Source organism: Nicotiana attenuata, unplaced genomic scaffold, assembly GCF_001879085.1.
Source record: "Nicotiana attenuata strain UT unplaced genomic scaffold, NIATTr2, whole genome shotgun sequence".
NCBI lineage: Eukaryota > Viridiplantae > Streptophyta > Magnoliopsida > Solanales > Solanaceae > Nicotiana > Nicotiana attenuata.
This window is the reverse complement of record NW_017672093.1, coordinates 105,842-124,718: the sequence shown is the minus strand read 5'-3', so window position 1 is coordinate 124,718 and position 18,877 is coordinate 105,842. Positions and strand designations below refer to the sequence as shown.

Sequence of the window (18,877 nt, the reverse complement as noted above, 5' to 3'; positions counted from 1 at the left end):
ATTTAAATAAAAAAATAGGGAAGAATTTATGGTAGATGAACAAATCACTAGTATAATTGAGCTAAACGATAATAGAATCCAAGAAGAAGAGAAGAAGAAGAAGTTGGTGAGTCATATCTTTTAGAAAATCAGAAAATCCTAAAAGAATTGAATAATCCTAGAAAGTAGAAACATATATAATCCTAGTCAAGAAATCGATTATAAATAAATTATTAATAATTTTACACTTCAAAAAGCTAGAAAAATAAACTTTAAATAAAATTTTATTAAATGAGTTTTTGATACCGAAAAACTTAGGGCCCCTGTACTATGAGAAAATGTTTAAATATATCTTTCGTTATACTTTGGGTCCAAATATATCCTTGCCGTAATATTATTGATTCAAATTTATCCATTTTTCGTTAAGTTTGTCCAAGGTGGACATCCAATCATACGTGACACTGATATTTGATGAGGTAGATGCCACATGGCATGCCACCTCAGCCCTCCTAATCCATATATAAAAGACTAAAATTTGAAATATCATATTTTTTTATGGTAGTGGTAATGGTGGCAATAGTGGTGGAGAGGAAGAAAATTTTAGTGGTGGAAAAAATAAGAGAAGGAGGGGTAAAATGAGTTAGGGGCGCTGAGGTGGCAAGCCATGTGGCCAGTGGCGAAGCCAGAAATTTATCCAAGGGTGTTCAAACTTGAAAGAAGTAACAAAATCCGACAAAGGGTGTTCAATATATGTCATATACCTCTAAAATCTAATAATTTACTTATATATGCAATGTAATTTTTCGATGAAGGGCGGTCAATTGACCACCCTTATGATAATGTAGCTTTGCCCATGCATGTGACATCCACCTCATCAAAAGTCAGTGCCACATAAGATTGGATATCCACTTTGGACAAACTTAATAGAAAAGAGTATATTTGAACTAATAGTACAACGAAAGGGTATATTTGGACTCAAAGTATAACGAGGGGTACATTTAAACCTTTTCTGATAGTTCAGGGATATATTTGGCCATTTTATATTTTTTTTCAGCTACTAATTCTACATAATCATGGTCTTTTATTTTGATTTATAAGGTTTCAAATTACAGTACTAGAAATTGTGCCTATCGCCACAGTCCACAGATATTATGTAAACCTTTTTCGGAAAGATATTTTATAGTAACGTTTCATTAGCTAAAAGAAAAAAAGAAGAAGAACGTTTTCAAAATAAGCTAATTCATTCAACTTTTCCCCAAAAAGAAAAACGCGCACCTCTACCTCTTTTGCGCGAACAGAATTTACTCCTCCAAATACAATCAACCCCTCTGAAGTGTTTTGCTCGGATTTGGCTGCGAGGGATTAATCTTCTGGTCAGTCTCTTTTCCTATTCAAGTTTCTATTATTTCCCTATTTTGTGGTTGTATATTGCTCGGTTACAAAAGGATAACAAAGTTTATCAACCGATTGCTTAAATACTTCATCGTGATTTAGAAATTGTCGTTTCTGTTGGCACTTATGAAAATTCAGCCTCTATATTTATTTTAGTTTATGGCTTCTGAGAAATTCAGGTTTGTGTCAGGCTAGATATGTATCTGAGTTTCAGTCAGGGTCAAACCTCAGCTTCTTTTTTTTTTTTTCTAATGAAAGAGGCTTTTATTAAATAGCACAAACGGAAGTTATTACATTATGGTAACTGAACGTATAGTTCCAGTTCCATAGAGGTCTTCCTTTAGTTCATTAAGGATAAAGGGGTGGGTATACAAAAACCAAAACGTTTTTTCCCATGGCTGGATCTCTGCCTTTCCCATAGCAGGCCGGTTTATATGCTGCAACATTAGCTTCCCTAAAGATGTGGCACACCTGTGGGCTGCCCAGCTTCTCCATTAGTTGCCTGCAATCTATTAACATGTGTGAGAAAGCTAGATTATTAGACGATAATAGTTGAATCAATACCCGTGAATCAGTTTTCACAATAAGTGGAACTAAGTTGTGACTAAGTGCCAGCCTTAAACCATTGTAAAAGGCCAGTATTTCCATATGAATGGCAGAGTATGTTTAGTTGTAATTTGCATAGCCAATGATACAGTCACCATTGTGGTTTCGAATAAGTCCACCACCCCCTCCTGCTTTACTATTTTAATCGTAAGCACCGTCTATATTTAGCTTGGAGAATCCATTTGGAGGAGGTTGCCATCGAATTGATTTCTTTTGATAAGAGTTTTTTGTGGGGTGATTATGGACAAAGTGGAGGTACTCCATAGCTTGGAAAGTTATGTCTATGTGTTATTGGAGCAATAGAGGTCCGTAAAAGGATTTGATTCCTATTTTTCCAGATAGCCCAAAGAATAATAGGAGTTAAGATGGGTAGTGGGGCCTTTTTATTATTACAGTCCATTGAGTTGGTGTTGTACAAAGAGAGAGGATTGTAGGTTCCAATTGGTTTTGGGGGATATGTATGTTGAATTGATCCCATAAGGCTTTTGGTTTAGGGCATGTTATGAATAAGTGGTCAATTGTTTCAGTAGTGTTTGGGCATGAAGCACAAGTGTTTAATCGTATAATGTTTTCGATTAAATAAGTTTTCCGCTGTGGGTAATTTGTTATTAAAAAGTAGCCACAAGAAGAACATTATTTTATTCGAAGTATGGGTTTTCCACACACATTCATGGGAGGGGGAGAAAGGGAGGTGAGAATTATTAGAGTCTTGTAAGTACATATGGTAGGCTGATTTTGTAGAGAATAAACCTAAGGTTGCATTTTTCCAAAAGAAGGAGTCATTTTTGGGTTCTGAATCTTGAATGTAAGTATTATTAATTTGGTGTATAATATTCATGGTAACGTCCATGGGAAGTTCCGAAAGATCCCACTTATTATTGGGAAGGATACTTTGGACAGTTTTTGTTATATTTAATTCTATGAGGGGACCATGTATAAGAGACCTTAGGGAGTCATTTGACCCAACCCAGTTATCTTCCCAGAGTTTAATACTGGAGCCGTTCAATATTCCAAGCGGTTCCTTTATGGAATGTCGAAATATTTTTGATAATACTTTTCCAGATGTAGGAGTCAGATGGTTTCATTTTAAAATCATTTTGCGGATAGCGTGATTGATATTTTCCTTTTAAAACTCTAACCCAAAGTTGGCATGGATTTAAAATAAAACGCCAAGTCAGGCTAGAGAGTAGAGCTGAATTTTTTCCATTAGTTTTAGGGATTCCCTATCCACCCATAGACTTGGGAAGTGTCACAGTTTCCCAATTTGCTAGATGGATTCTTCTCTTGTTTGCAGTGGAACCCCAAAGGAAGTTGCATTGAATACGGTCAATTTTTTCTATACAATTTTTTGGTAATAAGTTTATTTGCATTGCGTAACTAGGGATTGTTGCTAAAACTGTTTTTATGAGTGTAGTATGCCCTGCAAGGGATAGTTGTTTTGCCTTCCATCCTGGTAGACGGTTATTCATATGATCGATAATGTATTGGTAGTCAGTGCTTTTTGGTTGGTGATTAGCGATGGGTAGACCTAAGTAGTTACCAAACTTTGACGAGGGGGTCATGTTGAGTGAGTTTGCTATATTTTTTTGGGCATTTAGGGGCACATTTTTGGAGAAGAAAACTTTTAATTTTGAAAAATTAACTTTTTGACCCGAAGCAGTTGAAAATATTAATAATCGTAGAAGTATTTTTAGTGTCAGCTCTTGCAAAAAGTACTAAATCATCTGCAAATAGTAGATGCGATATCTCTGTTGACACCCTACCAATTCGTATGGGTCCCAAAGCTTTTGGGTAATAGCTTGATTTATTAAACGTGTCAAAGATTCTATGCAAATAATGAATAGAGAAGGGGATAAAGGGTCGCCTTGCCTAATTTCTCTACTTGGGTTGAATGAGTTGGATGGTTTGCCATTTATTAAGATGGATATGGACGAGGTTGTGACGCAAGACATTATAAGGGTAATTAGTTTAGGAGGAAAATTTAGACTAGCTAAAGAATATCTAATAAAGGACCATTCTAGACGGTCGAAAGCTTTTTCAAGATCAACTTTCAGCATCATATGACCTGCTCTACCCTTAGCTTTGTTGGACGTATGAATGGATTCCTGGACAATAATACTGTTATCAGTAGCCTTGCGTCTTGAGATGAAGCTACATTGGTTTGGACTAATAATTTTATCTAGTAGTGGTCTGATGCTGTTGACTATAATTTTTGTGATTGTTTTGTAAATCGTATTGCAGAGATTGATGGGTCTATGTTGAGTGATCATTTCTGGGTTGTTAACTTTAGGGATGAGGGTGATGTAAGTAGAATTAATTTCAGGAGGAATGTAGAATGAGGAGAATGCGTCCATGCAAGTTTTGCTAACAGCACAGTTAGTGTCTTCCCAGAATTGTTGGAGAAATAGAGGATTGAGGCCATCGGGTCCCGGTGCTTTAAGAGGTTTAAAGGATTTGATAGCGCGTTGAATCTCGAATGCTGATAGGGGTCTTATGAGGTTCAATTGATCTTCATATGTTAGGGAGTTAATATTTCTGGGAATGAATTCTTTTAACGCTAGAGGTTAGTTCAGTAGAGTACATTTCCTTAAAATGATTTATGATAGTAGAAATTACATCTTGGTCCAAACTCCAGTTACCAACAATGTCAGTTAGGCCAAGAATCCTGTTTTTGCGTCGTCTATGGACTGTAGTTGTGTGGAAAAACTTTGTATTGGCATCACCTTCATTCAGCCATTTGAACTCTAGATTTTAGCTTCCAAAAATCTTCCTCTTGACGAAGAATATTATTGTAGTAAAAAATAAGCTTTGTTTCCAGGTTGTGGTGGAACACGTGTTTGTGATTTGGATCTATCTTCTGAAGACCTTCAATTCTAGCTACTAGCTTGTTTTTTTTAGTAAAAATATTACCGAAGCAAGTAGAGTTCCATTGTTGTGCGATTTTTTTTGAAAGTAGTTACTGCGTTGTTGTAGTCTAGATTTGAGTGCCAGCATGAAGAGACTAAATGTTTAAAATCTGGATGACGCGGGCACATAGTTTCAAATCTGAAGGTACTTTTAGGTTTGGAAGTCTATCTAGTAAGGTTAAGAAATAGAGAGCAATGATCCGAGTAGGTACGAGATAGGTGGATTACTTTGAAGTCAGGGTATAGGTCTAACCATTCAGGGTACTCATAAATCTATCTAATCATTCCAAAATAAGTTTACTATTATTTTGAAGTTAGGTTTGTTTGTCCATGTGTACCGTGACCCTACAAAACCTAGGTCTATCATATTCATAGCATTTATACAGTCAATAAAAGCAGATACTCTTTTGTTTTTGATTGGATTGCCCACTAGCTTTTCAGATGCGTTTGTTACTTCATTAAAGTCTCCACAAATTAACTATGGAAGATTTATAATATTAGTCATTTCCTTTAGGTTAGTAAATAAAAATATTCTTGAATCTTATGTTATTTTTTGCATATATAATAGACATAATCCATGTAGGAGAGGAGGTACTTACCCACACTGTGGCATGTATTTCCTGTTCTGAGAGGACCATTGGTTCGATTACGACCTCGTGGTTGTTCCACAGCAAGGCTATTCCTTCAGAGAAACCTGAAGCTGGCACTTGGATTAATCAGTGAATGGAAGTTGTTGCAATAAAATATCATGATCAGTCATACGTTTTTCAGTAAGAGCTAAAACAGATGGCATGTTTCCTTGTAGGATGGCGTCCAGATTACGCCTGAAGGTGGGATTGTTTCCACCTCTACAGTTCCATAGGAGAATCTTCATTGGTAGGGGATTTGTTAAGTTCCCTCCTAGACCTAGGGTCAGATCCAAGTTCGTTGCAGTAGCTGGACATAGGTTCACCACATATTGTTGTATTGGTGACTATGCACAAGATCTTATGTTGAGTGGTACCTTGCGCATGTTTGGAGGTGTTCTAATGAGAATTCGTTCTTTTGCATTTTCGAGAAATGTTAGTGTTAAGCACTCCTTCGTTAGGAAGATTGGCTCCATCACCGGATCTTGAATGTGTTGAGGGTTTTCCACCAGTACCGGGACCTGTGGGGGAGGGGAAGTTCCTGTTATTGAGTGGAACGATTGAGTTGTTGCTTCCATCTCCGGCACTATTTGCTCAATTTGCGCTGGTGTGATAGGTGTGTGTAGTGCATGTAGGACTTGATTGAGGGACAAGTCTGCAAAGCTGCTTAGTGGGAATGAGTGCAAGTTGAAGTTCTGTGGTTGTGTGTTGTTGAACGATTGCATCAGCATGTTGCCTAGTGTAAGCAATTCCTCCTCTTGGACTGTGTAATTGTAGACTAGTGACTGGTATGCTTGAAGCATCTCCGAAGTATTCATGTTGTAAGGCTGGACTTCGGGAGGCAGAGTTGGCGTGAGGTGGATCAATCCCAAAAATAGATAGTTGCACAAGGAACACAAGCAGGGGAAGATATGCAAGACTATGCATATTGGTTCAATTGGGAAAACCAGTACCCAAGGATATACTCAATGGCAAACATCTCCAAAAAATACATTACGAGATAACAACACCATTATGCCAGAGTTGTGGATGCTTGGGACATACACTCTACTACTGCACAAAACCCGACAACATGGACCCAGGTACGTCTACTGCCTCTACTGAAAATAAAAAAGAAAGAAAGGAAGAAAAAAAAAGGAAAATGAAAAAAAGAAGAAAAAATAGAAAATTCAAAAAAAGAAAAATACTAGTCAAAAAAATGAAATAGAAAAAATAGATAAGGGGAAAACCACTGACTCTCATGAAGGCCGTTGGACAACCGTAGTCTTTCCAAAATATAACAGAAAATAAAATACCACCTCACCCTTTAAACCACCTCACCCTTTAAACCCAACGTTACCTCACCACATACCCGCAATAGCTTTTCAAATTTAGCAAATACTTCTGATGCTGAGACAATTTTAACAAATAAGCCAAAATTAGTAAACATGGCTACTACACTACCCACGTTCAAAGATACCCTCAACCCCACCCCTCCTAAAAATGTGGAAATACCCAAAACACATAACAACTCTATCAACATTGGTACTACTCAATCACCCCAACAGGATACTAAATCTCCACAATCCAAAAGTACTACCCTATCACCTAATAAAATTACCAACTCCCCTACACCTATAATTCCTTCTCCAAGCAAAACCTTCCAACCGTGTATGTCAACATCAACCAAAGCCCTAAACCGTACACATAAACCAATCTTCCCACGTCAACCAAACATCCCTTCAAACCTAAACCAAACATTTACAACTTCATCAATTACTCCAACTATGCTAGTTGCTACAGACAACACGGACGTTCCCCCTAAGGGAACCGTAAAAGCACTCATTAGCGCATTAAAGGATAACGCAAAAGATATACCATTATCAAATCTTGATGAATCCAAAAACAGTATTCCTACCCTACAATATCTTCCTTATTCAATGCAAACCCATGTAAAAAAACCTATTGAACTACTAAGAATAAGACATCTGAAAACCAAAAGCAAATCAACTACTACCCCTCAACACTTAGTCCATTCAAATGCTATAAGATTACTCCCACTTACTCCTTCCCCTTCAGTTCCTTCAGAAACGATTACTACACAAATCAAAACAACAACCCAAAATGCCTCGCAACAGAAGGTGCTCCCAGAACCAACCTCCACGTCTAATGAACCAACAACCACAACCTCCAACACGCAACCCACCTGCCTTGGTCCCATGCACTCTACCTCCACCACCATGCATGTTCCAGCTAGCTCCCATGCCGCTAGGGAACAACACCATCACACCATACCAAGCTCCACTGCACTCCCTCAACTACTACCCATTGCAAGGAAACCAAATAACGGAATCATCAATAATAACTGGAATGGCCAAAACCTAATCTACCTCACGCCAACTCTGCCTCCCGAAGTCCAGCCTTACAACATGAATACTTCGGAGATGCTTCAAGCATACCAGTCACTAATCTATAATCACACAGTCCAGGAGGAGGAATTGCTAATACCGGGCAACATGCTGAAGCAATCGTCCAACACACAACCACAAAACTTCAACTTGCACTCATTCCCGCTAAGCACCTTGCAGACTTGTCGCTCAATCAAGTCCTACATGCACTACACACACCCATCACACCAGCGCAAATGTAGCAGATAGTGCCGGAGATGGAAGCAACAACTCAATCATTCCACTCAACAACAGGAACTTCCCCTCCCCCACAGGTTCCGGAACTGGTGGAAAACCCTCAAAACATTCAAGATCCGGTGATGGCGCCAATCTTCCTGACGGAGGAGTGCTTAACACTAACATTTCTCGAAAATGCAGGAGAACGAATTCTGATTCAAACACCTCCAAACATGCGCAAGGTATCACTCAACATAAGGTCTTGTGCATGGTCACCAATACAACAATATGTGGTGAATCTATGTCCAGCTACTACAACGAACTTGGATCTGACCCTAGGTCCAGGAGGGAATTTAACAAATCCCCTACCAATGAAGATTTTCCTGTGGAACTGTAGAGGTGGAAACAATCCCACCTTCCGGCATAATCTGGACGCCATCCTACAAGGAAGCATGCCATCTGTTTTAGTTCTTACCGAAACACGTATGACTGATCATGATATTTTACTGCAACAACTACCATTCATTGATTTAATTCAAGTGCCAGCTTCAGGTTTCTCTGGAGGAATAGCCTTGCTGTGGAACAACCACGAGGTCGTAATCGAACCAATGGTCCTCACAGAACTGGAAATACATGCCACAGTGCGCGTAAGTACCTCCTCTCTTACATGGATTATGGCTATTATATATGCAAAAAATAACATAAGATTCAAGAATATTTTGTTTACTAACCTAAAAGAAATGGCTAAATATTTAAATCTTCCATGGTTAATTACTTTAATGAAGTAACAAACGCATTCGAAAAGCTAGGGGGCAATCCAATAAAAAATAAAAGAGTGTCTGCTTTTAGTGACTGTATAAATGCTATGAATATGATAGACTTAGGTTTTGTAGGGTCACGGTACACATGGACAAACAAACCTAACTGCCAAAATAATAGTAAACTTATTTTGGAAAGATTAGATAGGTTTATGAGTAAGGTGTCGTTCCCTAGCGGCATGGGAGCTAGCTGGAACATGCATGGTGGTGGAGGTAGTGTGCATGGGACCAAGGCAAGTGGGTTGGAGGTTGTGGTTGTTGGTTCATTAGACGTGGAGGTTGGTTCTGGGAGCACCTTCTGTTGCGAGGCATTTTGGGTTGTTGATTTGATTTGTGTAGTAATCATTTATGAAGGAACTGAAGGGGAAGGAGTAAGTGGGTGTAATCTTATAGCATTTGAATGGACTAAGTATTGAGGGGTAGTAGTTGATTTGCTTTTGGTTTTCAGATGTCTTTTCCTTAGTAGTTCAATAGGTTTTTTTACATGGGTTTGCATTGAGTAAGGGAGATATTATAGGGGTAGGAATACGGTTTTTGGATTCATCAAGATTTGATAATGGTATATCTTTTGCGTTATCCTTTAATGCGCTAATGAGTTCTTTTACGGTTCCCTTAGGGGGAACGTCCGTGTTGCCTGTAGCAACTAGCATAGTTGGAGTAATTGATGAAGTTGTAAATGTTTGGTTTAGGTCTGAAGGGATGTTTGGTTGACGTGGGAAGATTGGTTTATGTGTACGGTTTGGGGCTTTGGTTGATGTTGACATACACGGTTGGAAGGTTTTGCTTGGAGAAGGAATTATAGGTGTAGGGGAGTTGGTAGTTTTATTAGGTGATAGGGTAGTACTTTTGGATTGTGGAGATTTAGTATCATGTTGGGGTGATTGAGTAGTACCAATGTTGATAGAGTTGTTATGTGTTTTGGTATTTTCACATTTTCAGGAGGGGTGGGGTTGAGGGTGTCTTTGAACGTGGGTAGTGTAGTAGCCATGTTTACTAATTTTGGCTTATTTGTTAAAATTGTCTCAGCATCACAAGTATTTGCCAAAATTTGAAAAGCTATTGTGGGTATGTGGTGAGGTAGTGTTGGGTTTAAAGGGTGAGGTGGTATTTTGTTTTCTGTTATATTTTGGAAAGACTACGGTTGTCCAACGGTCTTCATGAGAGTCGGTGGTTTTCCCCTTTTCTATTTTTTCTATTTCATTTTTTGATTGGTATTTTTCTTTTTTTGAATTTTCTATTTTTTCTTCTCTTTTTTTTTCCATTTTCTGTTTTTTCTTCCTTTCTTTCTTTTTTATTTTCAGTAGAGGCAGTAGACGTGCCTGGGTCCTTGTTGCCGGATTTTGTGCAGTAGTAGAGTGTATGTCCCAAGCATCCACAACTCTGGCATAATGGTGTTCTTCTCTCGTAATGTATTTTTTGGAGATATTTGCCAATGAGTATATCCTTGGGTACCGATTTTCCCAATTGAATCAATATGCATAGTCTTGCATATCTTCCCCTGCTTGTGTTCCTTGTGCAACTATCTATTTTTAGGATTGATCCAATTTGACTACCAATTTTACGTAAAATTGTAGAATGATAATATTCGGTTGGTAGTTTTGGCAGCCGGATCCAGATTGTGGAGAATGGCATTGGATCTTGTGTGGGGTTGAATTTAGGTTCCCATTTCCTAACTGAGAGGAATTGTGATCCTATGAACCAGGGACCTTGATGCATGACTTTAACATAATTTTCAGTGTTGGTGAATTTGATTAGGTAGTAGTCGTCACCAAGATCTATCAAATTTAGATCCTCATTTAGGTTCCATAGTGCTTTGAGTTTGTCTCTAAGAAATATAAACCCTATTCTTTTACCAACTAGTTTAGTTATGACTGCTTGTTGCCAAGGTGCGTATAGTCTGGTTTTTTCGGTTGAGGATATTGAAATAAAATAAGGGTGTTGTGTTGGGTTTTCATGTTCGTCTTCTAGATTAAAGTGGGCGAAGTCATGTTGAATGCTGTCTACCGATATAAAACAGTTATCTATTAAAACTTTGTCTGCTTACTTTATTTTCGCTTGACTGATTGTTTGTGCTCCTGTTGAGTAGATCTTCCTCTTGGTCAGTCATATGGTCATCAACAGTAGAGCCCATCGTCTGAAATTTTTTATGGAAGTGGTGTTTGTTGGAGGTCTTGAAGATTCCAAAGATCAATATAATGACCAAATGCACCAACACTTGGCCATGTTTATAAGAGCCACAGTGTCAAATAGTTGGAAGATTTCGTAAAGTTGTGAATTTTCAAGAACTCCACATAAAATTAGTTTCAATCATCTCCCTACTTTGCACCATATTTCAAACCTCAGCTTCTTCAATCACCTGGTTTAAGGTCTCATTTTCTGCCGTATTGCCCTTTTCCCTTTATTTTCCATTTTCTTCATATGTACATGATGATGAAGCCAGCGGAAACAAATTGTGTGTTTTTTTCTTTATGATTGAGAAAGTTGTGTTTGATTTTGATCCATTTTTGCCGAGGCAAGGGTTAGGGTTTGTGAATTTTTCTTAAGTTACGGTTTCATAAAGTTTGTGAAATTATGTTTCTTCAGGGGGAGGTCAGCCAGTATGCTAATGCAATAATTCAAAATGAAGAATGTAGTTTCCTCCAACTACATATCTAGTGTTACTTTTTAATGCAAATTTCTACATTACCAGGATGAACTCATCATCAAATTCACTACTTAATGTTTGTAGTGGCTGCTTTGTTTACATTATAAGATTCTGAACTTAGTCCTTGCAATGCTGGTAAAGATGGAATTTGGTTCTCTCTATTTGTGCTTATTTCTCTTTCTTACTGTCAAAATCTTCTCCATCTTTGATTAATACTTTTACCATTACCAATTTACCATTACCAATACCAATGAAAAGACCAATATTGTTTTTTACATAAGATAGCTTTCATAGCGCAATAAAGTTGAATCCTTGAGCATTTCCTCTAGCTGTTCCCGCATTCATTCAATTACCTGCCTTGGACATGGCTTCCAGGGGTCTCAACAAAATTTCACAAGTTCTCAATTCTTGACAACCTAGCTCAAGGATTTTCTTGTATCCCTCAGGTTTCGAATTTCTGGATCACTACTTGAGCTGAAGATCATTTCATATGAAGGGGTAAAAGCAGAGGGAACAACTTTCCGGATGTGATGGTCATATTCTGTTGTATTTCTTCTACTATGTGATCTCTATTCAGGGTTTCTACTTCTTGCCTCTTCTTATTCTTTGTTACGGATATGTGTTTGGGTTTTGGGGGGGGGGGGGAGGGGGGGTGGAGAGAGAAATTTTATACTGAGAATCGAAGAAAATGGAAGCATCCACACACTACTGACATAACAAGTTTTGCTATAGTCCGTAATGATTTGGCGAGTCATTTAAACCTTCAGTTCTTTTTTCCTTTATCCGAGCAGTAGTCAGAGTTCTCCTGGGCCAAACATTCATGTTCTAAGAAAGTGAAGGCATATGGGAAGATGTAAAGTCTGCTGCTTAATTGGGGACTGATTCTAACTTAACTTGAGCCCGCAAAAGCATTTTCTTGCTTTTGGAAATTGATAAGGCAAGCTGTAAACTGCAAGGTCTGAGATCTCTCACTGAGTAACTTATCTCAGATTTTGGCCCTGTTAGGTGACAACTAATGGTAGTTGAGTTAATACTCCATTGAACAGATCCTCTAAAAACTTGTTCTGCTGCTGTTGCAATCTGATTGTCTTCTATCAGGTCACCCTGTTTATTCTGAATCTTTAAAATGCCTAATTATTCCTCTTCACCTTTATAAATCTGCGAAACAACTTGGTGTTCCCCTCTCCTTTATCTAACCAACTTATGTTGTCCTTTTGTCTGGGATATAAATTTCTCGCATTTTCCTATTCCCGAAAGTTCAGCTTATGAAGAGAAGAAATTTCTCGTCTAAGGAAATGGAATAGTACTATTTTCTGACAGCATATATGATACTATGGTTTTGCTCCATATAAGGCTGGTTATGACTCTAATCATTGACACTTTGTTGATGTTGCTAAGACTATTTTGTGTAGTTTATGTAGAGCGAATAGAAGCCTGGTTATGACTCTAATCCTTTTTTTGCAATGCCCACTTAGAAGCTTTCTTTTGTTGCTAGGGTGTCGTTCTGTTTTTGTTTGTATTCTATTTTGAAGTTTCTTTCCACAATGAAATGGAGAATAATTGAATCACAACAAAGTGGAGATGACATTGAATCTGTAGATACATTTGCATCTGTCATGGGACCTGAACATCCAGGATGCCTGAGATTGTTGGATGGGGTTTATGGAAAAACTGTTTTGAGCGGAATACAATTTGAACCCTCTTTTAGTGTTCTAATGATCTCATGCGAAAACTAGAAGAGCAGATGCATCAAAAGCTAGAGGAAGAAAAAGCAACTATGCGACAAGAGATCGTGAGTTGCCAACGTCAGCATTTGAGTCCAGGAGTACAAATTGACCCTGCACTCTGATTTCAAGATGCCAACCCCTTTTTTGCAATCTATACCCATTTTATTATTCTTGTCGAAAAATAAATCCGACCTCAAGTCATTGAATCATTTGTAATATTTTCATTCATGTCAAATTCACAAAATTTGATCCAAAACTAACATGCATAAAATAGATATAACTAGTTAAGTACCACCAAAACAAAAGGTACTTATGATGTTTTTGCAACTTATAGACTTTTTATTTTGCCGAGACAGCCTTTCAACTTAATCATATAGTCCATATTGAGTATGACATTGTTTGCATCTTTTCCTGTTGTCTGTTTTTGATTTTTTCTGTTGCTACTGTGAATTCGTATTCAATTTCTTTATCTCTCCATATTAGTTATTCTTATGCTGCAAATCTTGAATCCAATCGACAAGGAAAAATTGAGAAACTCATGCATTCATTGTGTTCTCTTTTTTTTCCCGGAGTACAAGTGACTACAGGGCAGAATAGGAAGAAGCTCGGAAAGGAAAGGGGAGCTCCGGCTGGAAATTTGACCTTTTCTGATAAAGCTCTTATGCAACTAGACATTTGGAATGCATCTGGTGAAGTGAGACTTTTCTTACTAATCAGAAACACATATAGTCAGAGAGGCCATAATTTATACGTCTCTTTGTTAAGGGAATATAACAATATTCGTTTGTTTTCTATTTAGTGGAGATGAGGAGGGAGTGTGCCATTGATGAAGGATGAGAACATGGTCAATGCACGACCAGGTTGATAGCTTGGAACAAAATGTCCTGCTCCTCTTACGGTCACGAATGTCAAGTTCTGGTATTCTACTGCATAACCACCAACCTTAAAAGAAAAAGTATTATATGAAATAATTAATTCATATGCATACATGAGATTTTGGAAAGAGATTGTAGAGGGAAAGAATAATGACTACTTCGTTACCTCGCCCTGGAAGAACCAAGGATACTGTCACGGGCGCGTTTTATGTCTAACAAAAACAGCCCGCGCGGCAGCCAAGCACCGACTTGACTTCAGCCTGCTCCAACACTCAGCCAAAATTTCAGCAACTTTGGACTTCGATTAATTTAGGCAGCATTCAACGTAGTAAGCTTAGAATGAACTTAGGCAACGAAAATATAAGTGAAGGGACAGAATTTAAACATGAACAAAAGACACAAGATTACAGGAACTCTTTCCCAACTTTGTATTTAACTCGAGAATACAAAGAAAACTCAAACTCCGAAGTACATCCGTGTACAAAAATGAAGATCACTCTTGACCCTCACAAGACTACTCTTAGTCTTAGTGTTTCCACTCTTGAAAACAAGACTTAGGACTCTTCCTAAATCAGAAAACATGCACTCTTCACGTTATCAGCCCCATTTACACAATAGTTGCCCCATTTTAGGCCTTAACACTTGCCCACTCAGCCCACTACTTTACTTTAGTGTAGTTGACACCCCCAACTACTAGGATCATGTAAATCATGCTAAAGATAGTGAGATCATGGCCTCCAAAAACGTAGCTAACTCCTGCCAGCATTTTAGACAAACACAACTGCTGCCCATGTGCACAGCATGTGCCGGTAACCTCCATTGACTTGGTCAATTCCAATGTTGCTGCCCAATTTCGTGCCTTGGCTTGGACCAGCTCTAATGCCATTGTATTCCAGCTGCATTGTGCCTCAATTTGCCTTGCCATCGCCCACGAACTTGGCCCGTTTGCCGCAACTCAATGCCATGACAAATCTGCCCGCGCACTGCCATCTCGTTGCACATTTGCTTGCCTTTTCCTATCCGTTTTTGCCTTGCCTTGGCATCACTGCCTCATGCCTTGATGCCTTTGCCATAACCAAGTGTCACCCTTATCCCGCAACTCATTGTCAAGCCCTTGCCAAGCTGCCTCGCATCCGTTCAAAGCCTTGGCCATCACTTGCCTGTTTTCCCTTTTTGACTTTGGTGCCACTAGCGCACCAGCTTTGCAACACTCTTGTTGCCTCATGACAACACTCTTGTTGTCAAGTCGAGCTCAATTGGCGGAGGTCTAACAGATACCATGGTGTTTTGACTGGTGTTTTGATTTTGTCTATAGCATATCTACTTGTCGTCACAGGCAAAATATGGTCTACATCTCCACTGAAATTGTAACCAAAAAAAAAGGCTCGAGTAAAATGTTTTGTTTCGAAATAGCTAAAATTTCAGAATTGCTTTTGTGGTGACTGCTTCATTGCTTGATTTACTTGCCTATAAATCCAAACCCTAATGCCATTTTGCATGAGCTCTTGAAAGATTGGTAGCATAGTATGCGGGGAGTCCTGCCAAGTGCCGAGTATATAACCACTGCACAAGTGAGAATTGAAGCAAGTGAAATTAAACCAAAACGAAGAAAATCAGCCTTCTTGATTTGAAGAAGGAATTTTTTTTGAAAAATCAAAGTATCTATTACTTGCAAGAATCCCAGGAATGGGGTATATCTCTGACATTAAGCGCCTTTTGTACTTCGATAGTGTTTAGGTAATTGTCTACGTAATCAGCTGAGCATGGATCAAATTCATCTATCTGTTATAAACAAAAAGAAATAGTTATGGTGTAAATTTAATAGAGGAATGTACAATCTACTGGGAAGAGGACTGCTTATATCATTGAGGTGCAGAATGTGCTGTTGCGCATGGTCTTTTTAGCCTTTCTTTCTCACCATGATTCTCAGCTTAATTTGGGACACTTAAATTTATAGTCTCACCATGATTCTCAGCTTAATTTTGGGATACTTAAATTTATAGTACTACTTATTAAAATTGGTATAAGTAATGGGTGCAAATATTTTCTTTTTGTCAAGAATGAATGAGCAGTTTAGCGGAAGGGAAAAATAGGTAGAGGAGTTGCACAGTTGGGAATATATGTTACAAGTGTATATATTGCCTTGAGATGAATCTGCTTGGCTTGTGTACTCATTACAAGCTTCTGTGGTAGAGGTTTCTGCTGAGAAGTTGCAATTCGAGACAATTCCTTCATGGATTTCATCTGATATTAGTGCGTGTGTCCAGTAAAAGCCATAGGAACCACTAGTCGCTGTTTCATCATCGATAATGCCATTTCCAGTCTGAAAACCGTGTGATGTGCAAGTAAATAATATGTAGGCACGATATAATTTAATGACTTAATCAGGAGAAAAAGAATTTGGTGATCATTTGAAGCTTAACTTACAGCTACTCCTTGCAAGTTAACGACAAGGTTGGGTTCTGTTTTCTTGTGGAATAAGACCAGCTGAGCAAGTTGAGGCACATAGTGCCCAGCATAACTCTCTCCAGTGATGTAGAAAGCTCGGTGTTTATATTCTGGGAATCTTTCCATCCAATTGATGAGAAAGGCAAAACTGTCTTGTCTAGTCTTTTCGTCTCCAGTTATATAATCTGATGATGTGTTAGAGTAAGAGAATCCAACACCGGCAGGAGATTCTAAAAAGAGGATGTTTGCCACTGCATTTAAGTAACAAAAGTATTGTCATTGTTATTTATGTGTTTCTGATAATTACTATCAATTGTGATGACAGATTTTGCAGAAGAGTGGTAATTAAGTACCGTTATTCCAAGCAAATGGGTTGAGCCACAAGGTTTTTCCATCTTTATTGACGCGGAATGGTCCAGGTTCCATCATTGCTCCAGCACCCAGCGACGAACAACCAGGTCCTGTACATCAAGTACATACAAAACAACAAAGGAAGCATGGTTAGTGCGTTAATATATTTCTTAAAGCAGCACCAGAATGAGTGACCCAGTAAAGGGAAGAAAATGATAATATGCATGAAATTAGTGTTAGAAAAACAGTCTTCCTCTTGGCAATTGGGGTAACGGGGGAATGGTGTGTGTGTACTTACCTCCATTTAGCCATATAACAAGGGGCTTGGTAGAAGGATCTTGAGTTGATTCAGTGAAGTAATAGAACAAGGCTCTACCAGCATCAGCATCAACAGTCATATCCTGAATACTGATCGAAATTAACCCCGCTTGGTTGCCCTGGCAATGCTGAGATCTTGTCATCTTCCTTTGATCCTACCTGTGGCCCTATGAATCCTGACACTGATATCTGTTTCTCATCAGCCGCTAGGCTATTGGTAATTCTTGTTGTGTGCAGGCGATTTGCTCGTCGAGCCTTAAGAAATTTGCTCAGAACATCAGCTTCTCCTGCATTACATTGTTGGGCACTTAAGTAGCACAAAATAATTAGAGAAAGACTTGAAACAGAGCTAACTTTCATTTTCTTCCTTCCCATGCAAGAAATAAGAAATCGTGAATGATTACTCAACGTTTAATCTTCTTCATTATATATAAAGAGTATGTAAAACGTTGAGAATGTCTTCATATCTTTATTTTTTTGGGTACTTGATATGAGATTGGCGCTGTTGTAGTGATATATTTGTACTTTGTGCTCATTGTTTAAAACGTCATCCGACACTTAACAATAACAGCTATGAATTGTTTCTTAAGTTGTTTCAAAGGGGATAAAACGAAGGATATATATTAAGGAGTTTGTTGGCTTCCATATTTTTACGTCGTTGTTCGATCAGACAGGACGGCTGATAGAGAAATGAGATAAAGTGAAGATTTATTTAATAAAATAGATTTTTGAGTCTTTCTCAGTAGAAGATGATTCAGTGATGATGAATTAGGTTATTTGCCGAGAAGATTCTGAGGGCAGAGAAATCAGAAAAAGAAAAAGGGTGTGCAAAGATTTAAGTGGTTCCTCCTTAAATAAAAAGAAATATCAAACTGGTCCCAGAAGAAAAAACGAATCAAAAAATGCAATAGTATTTAACTATTTATATTAGATCCTTAGATATTCTTTTCATGTATTTAAGTAGCTCGGATCTAGTATTTCAAAATAATAGAGAATTGATGTTTACTCTCTCAAGCTTGATCCATAGGGGGGATTTGATCTAGTCCTATGCTCTTCGTATTTTACTTTTCTCTTTAATAAAATTTGTTATTAGTGGTGGTTGTATAAAATAAAATGAAGATTTGTCAGAGAGTACTTTGTTTGGTTTCATTTATCCTAGTTTACACACTTAACAACACACCATTTAACCTTTGTGAGAAACAGTATTACTCCAACTGTTTAGTCTGATTGACTTTATGCATGTGTCTTTTAAAAGGTTATGACGTTCAAACGTAAGACTTCCCTATGTCTTATACACTAAATGAACTATAAGAGAAACTAAAAACTTATTAGTATTATACAACATTAATGCGGGAAAACATATGTCTCCACGTACAATTGGAATTCATGTTCGTAAATCGTAAGTCAAAGAGTTGAACAACAAAAGCAATAATATTGGCCGGCTATTGCACCTAAAAAGTAAGGCTAGAATTGCCTCTTCCATTGTTCGGCAAAAGAAGACAGAGAAACATGTTTAATACTAGTACTTAATTAAGAAGAAAATTTGTTGTTAAGGCTTTTCAAGTAGGGTTAAGGTCTGTGTAC

At 38.0% G+C, this 18,877-nt stretch overlaps 1 protein-coding gene and 1 pseudogene across 5 annotated transcripts; one reads left to right on the top strand and one right to left on the bottom strand.

The window, feature by feature from the left end:
* Nucleotides 1–1,116: 1,116 nt before the first annotated feature.
* On the top strand, nt 1,117–17,037 carry LOC109211764 (mucin-2-like). 5 transcript variants are annotated; one of them, XR_002065764.1, is made up of 4 exons: nt 1,117–1,352; nt 13,880–13,995; nt 14,101–14,219; nt 16,950–17,035. XR_002065764.1 is itself a non-coding variant. In XM_019375334.1 (2 exons), exon 1 carries the CDS (start codon nt 6,937–6,939, stop codon nt 8,143–8,145), a length of 1,209 nt encoding a protein of 402 aa, XP_019230879.1. In that variant the 5' UTR covers nt 1,375–6,936; the 3' UTR covers nt 8,146–8,759; nt 16,950–17,035. The 5 variants fall into 5 exon arrangements, 1 of the variants encoding a protein (XP_019230879.1); XR_002065763.1 differs by having other exon boundaries at nt 13,874–13,995; XR_002065766.1 differs by having other exon boundaries at nt 13,874–13,995; nt 14,101–14,161; nt 16,950–17,032.
* LOC109211765 lies at nt 14,263–18,861 on the bottom strand (annotated as a pseudogene).
* Nucleotides 18,862–18,877: the final 16 nt, after the last annotated feature.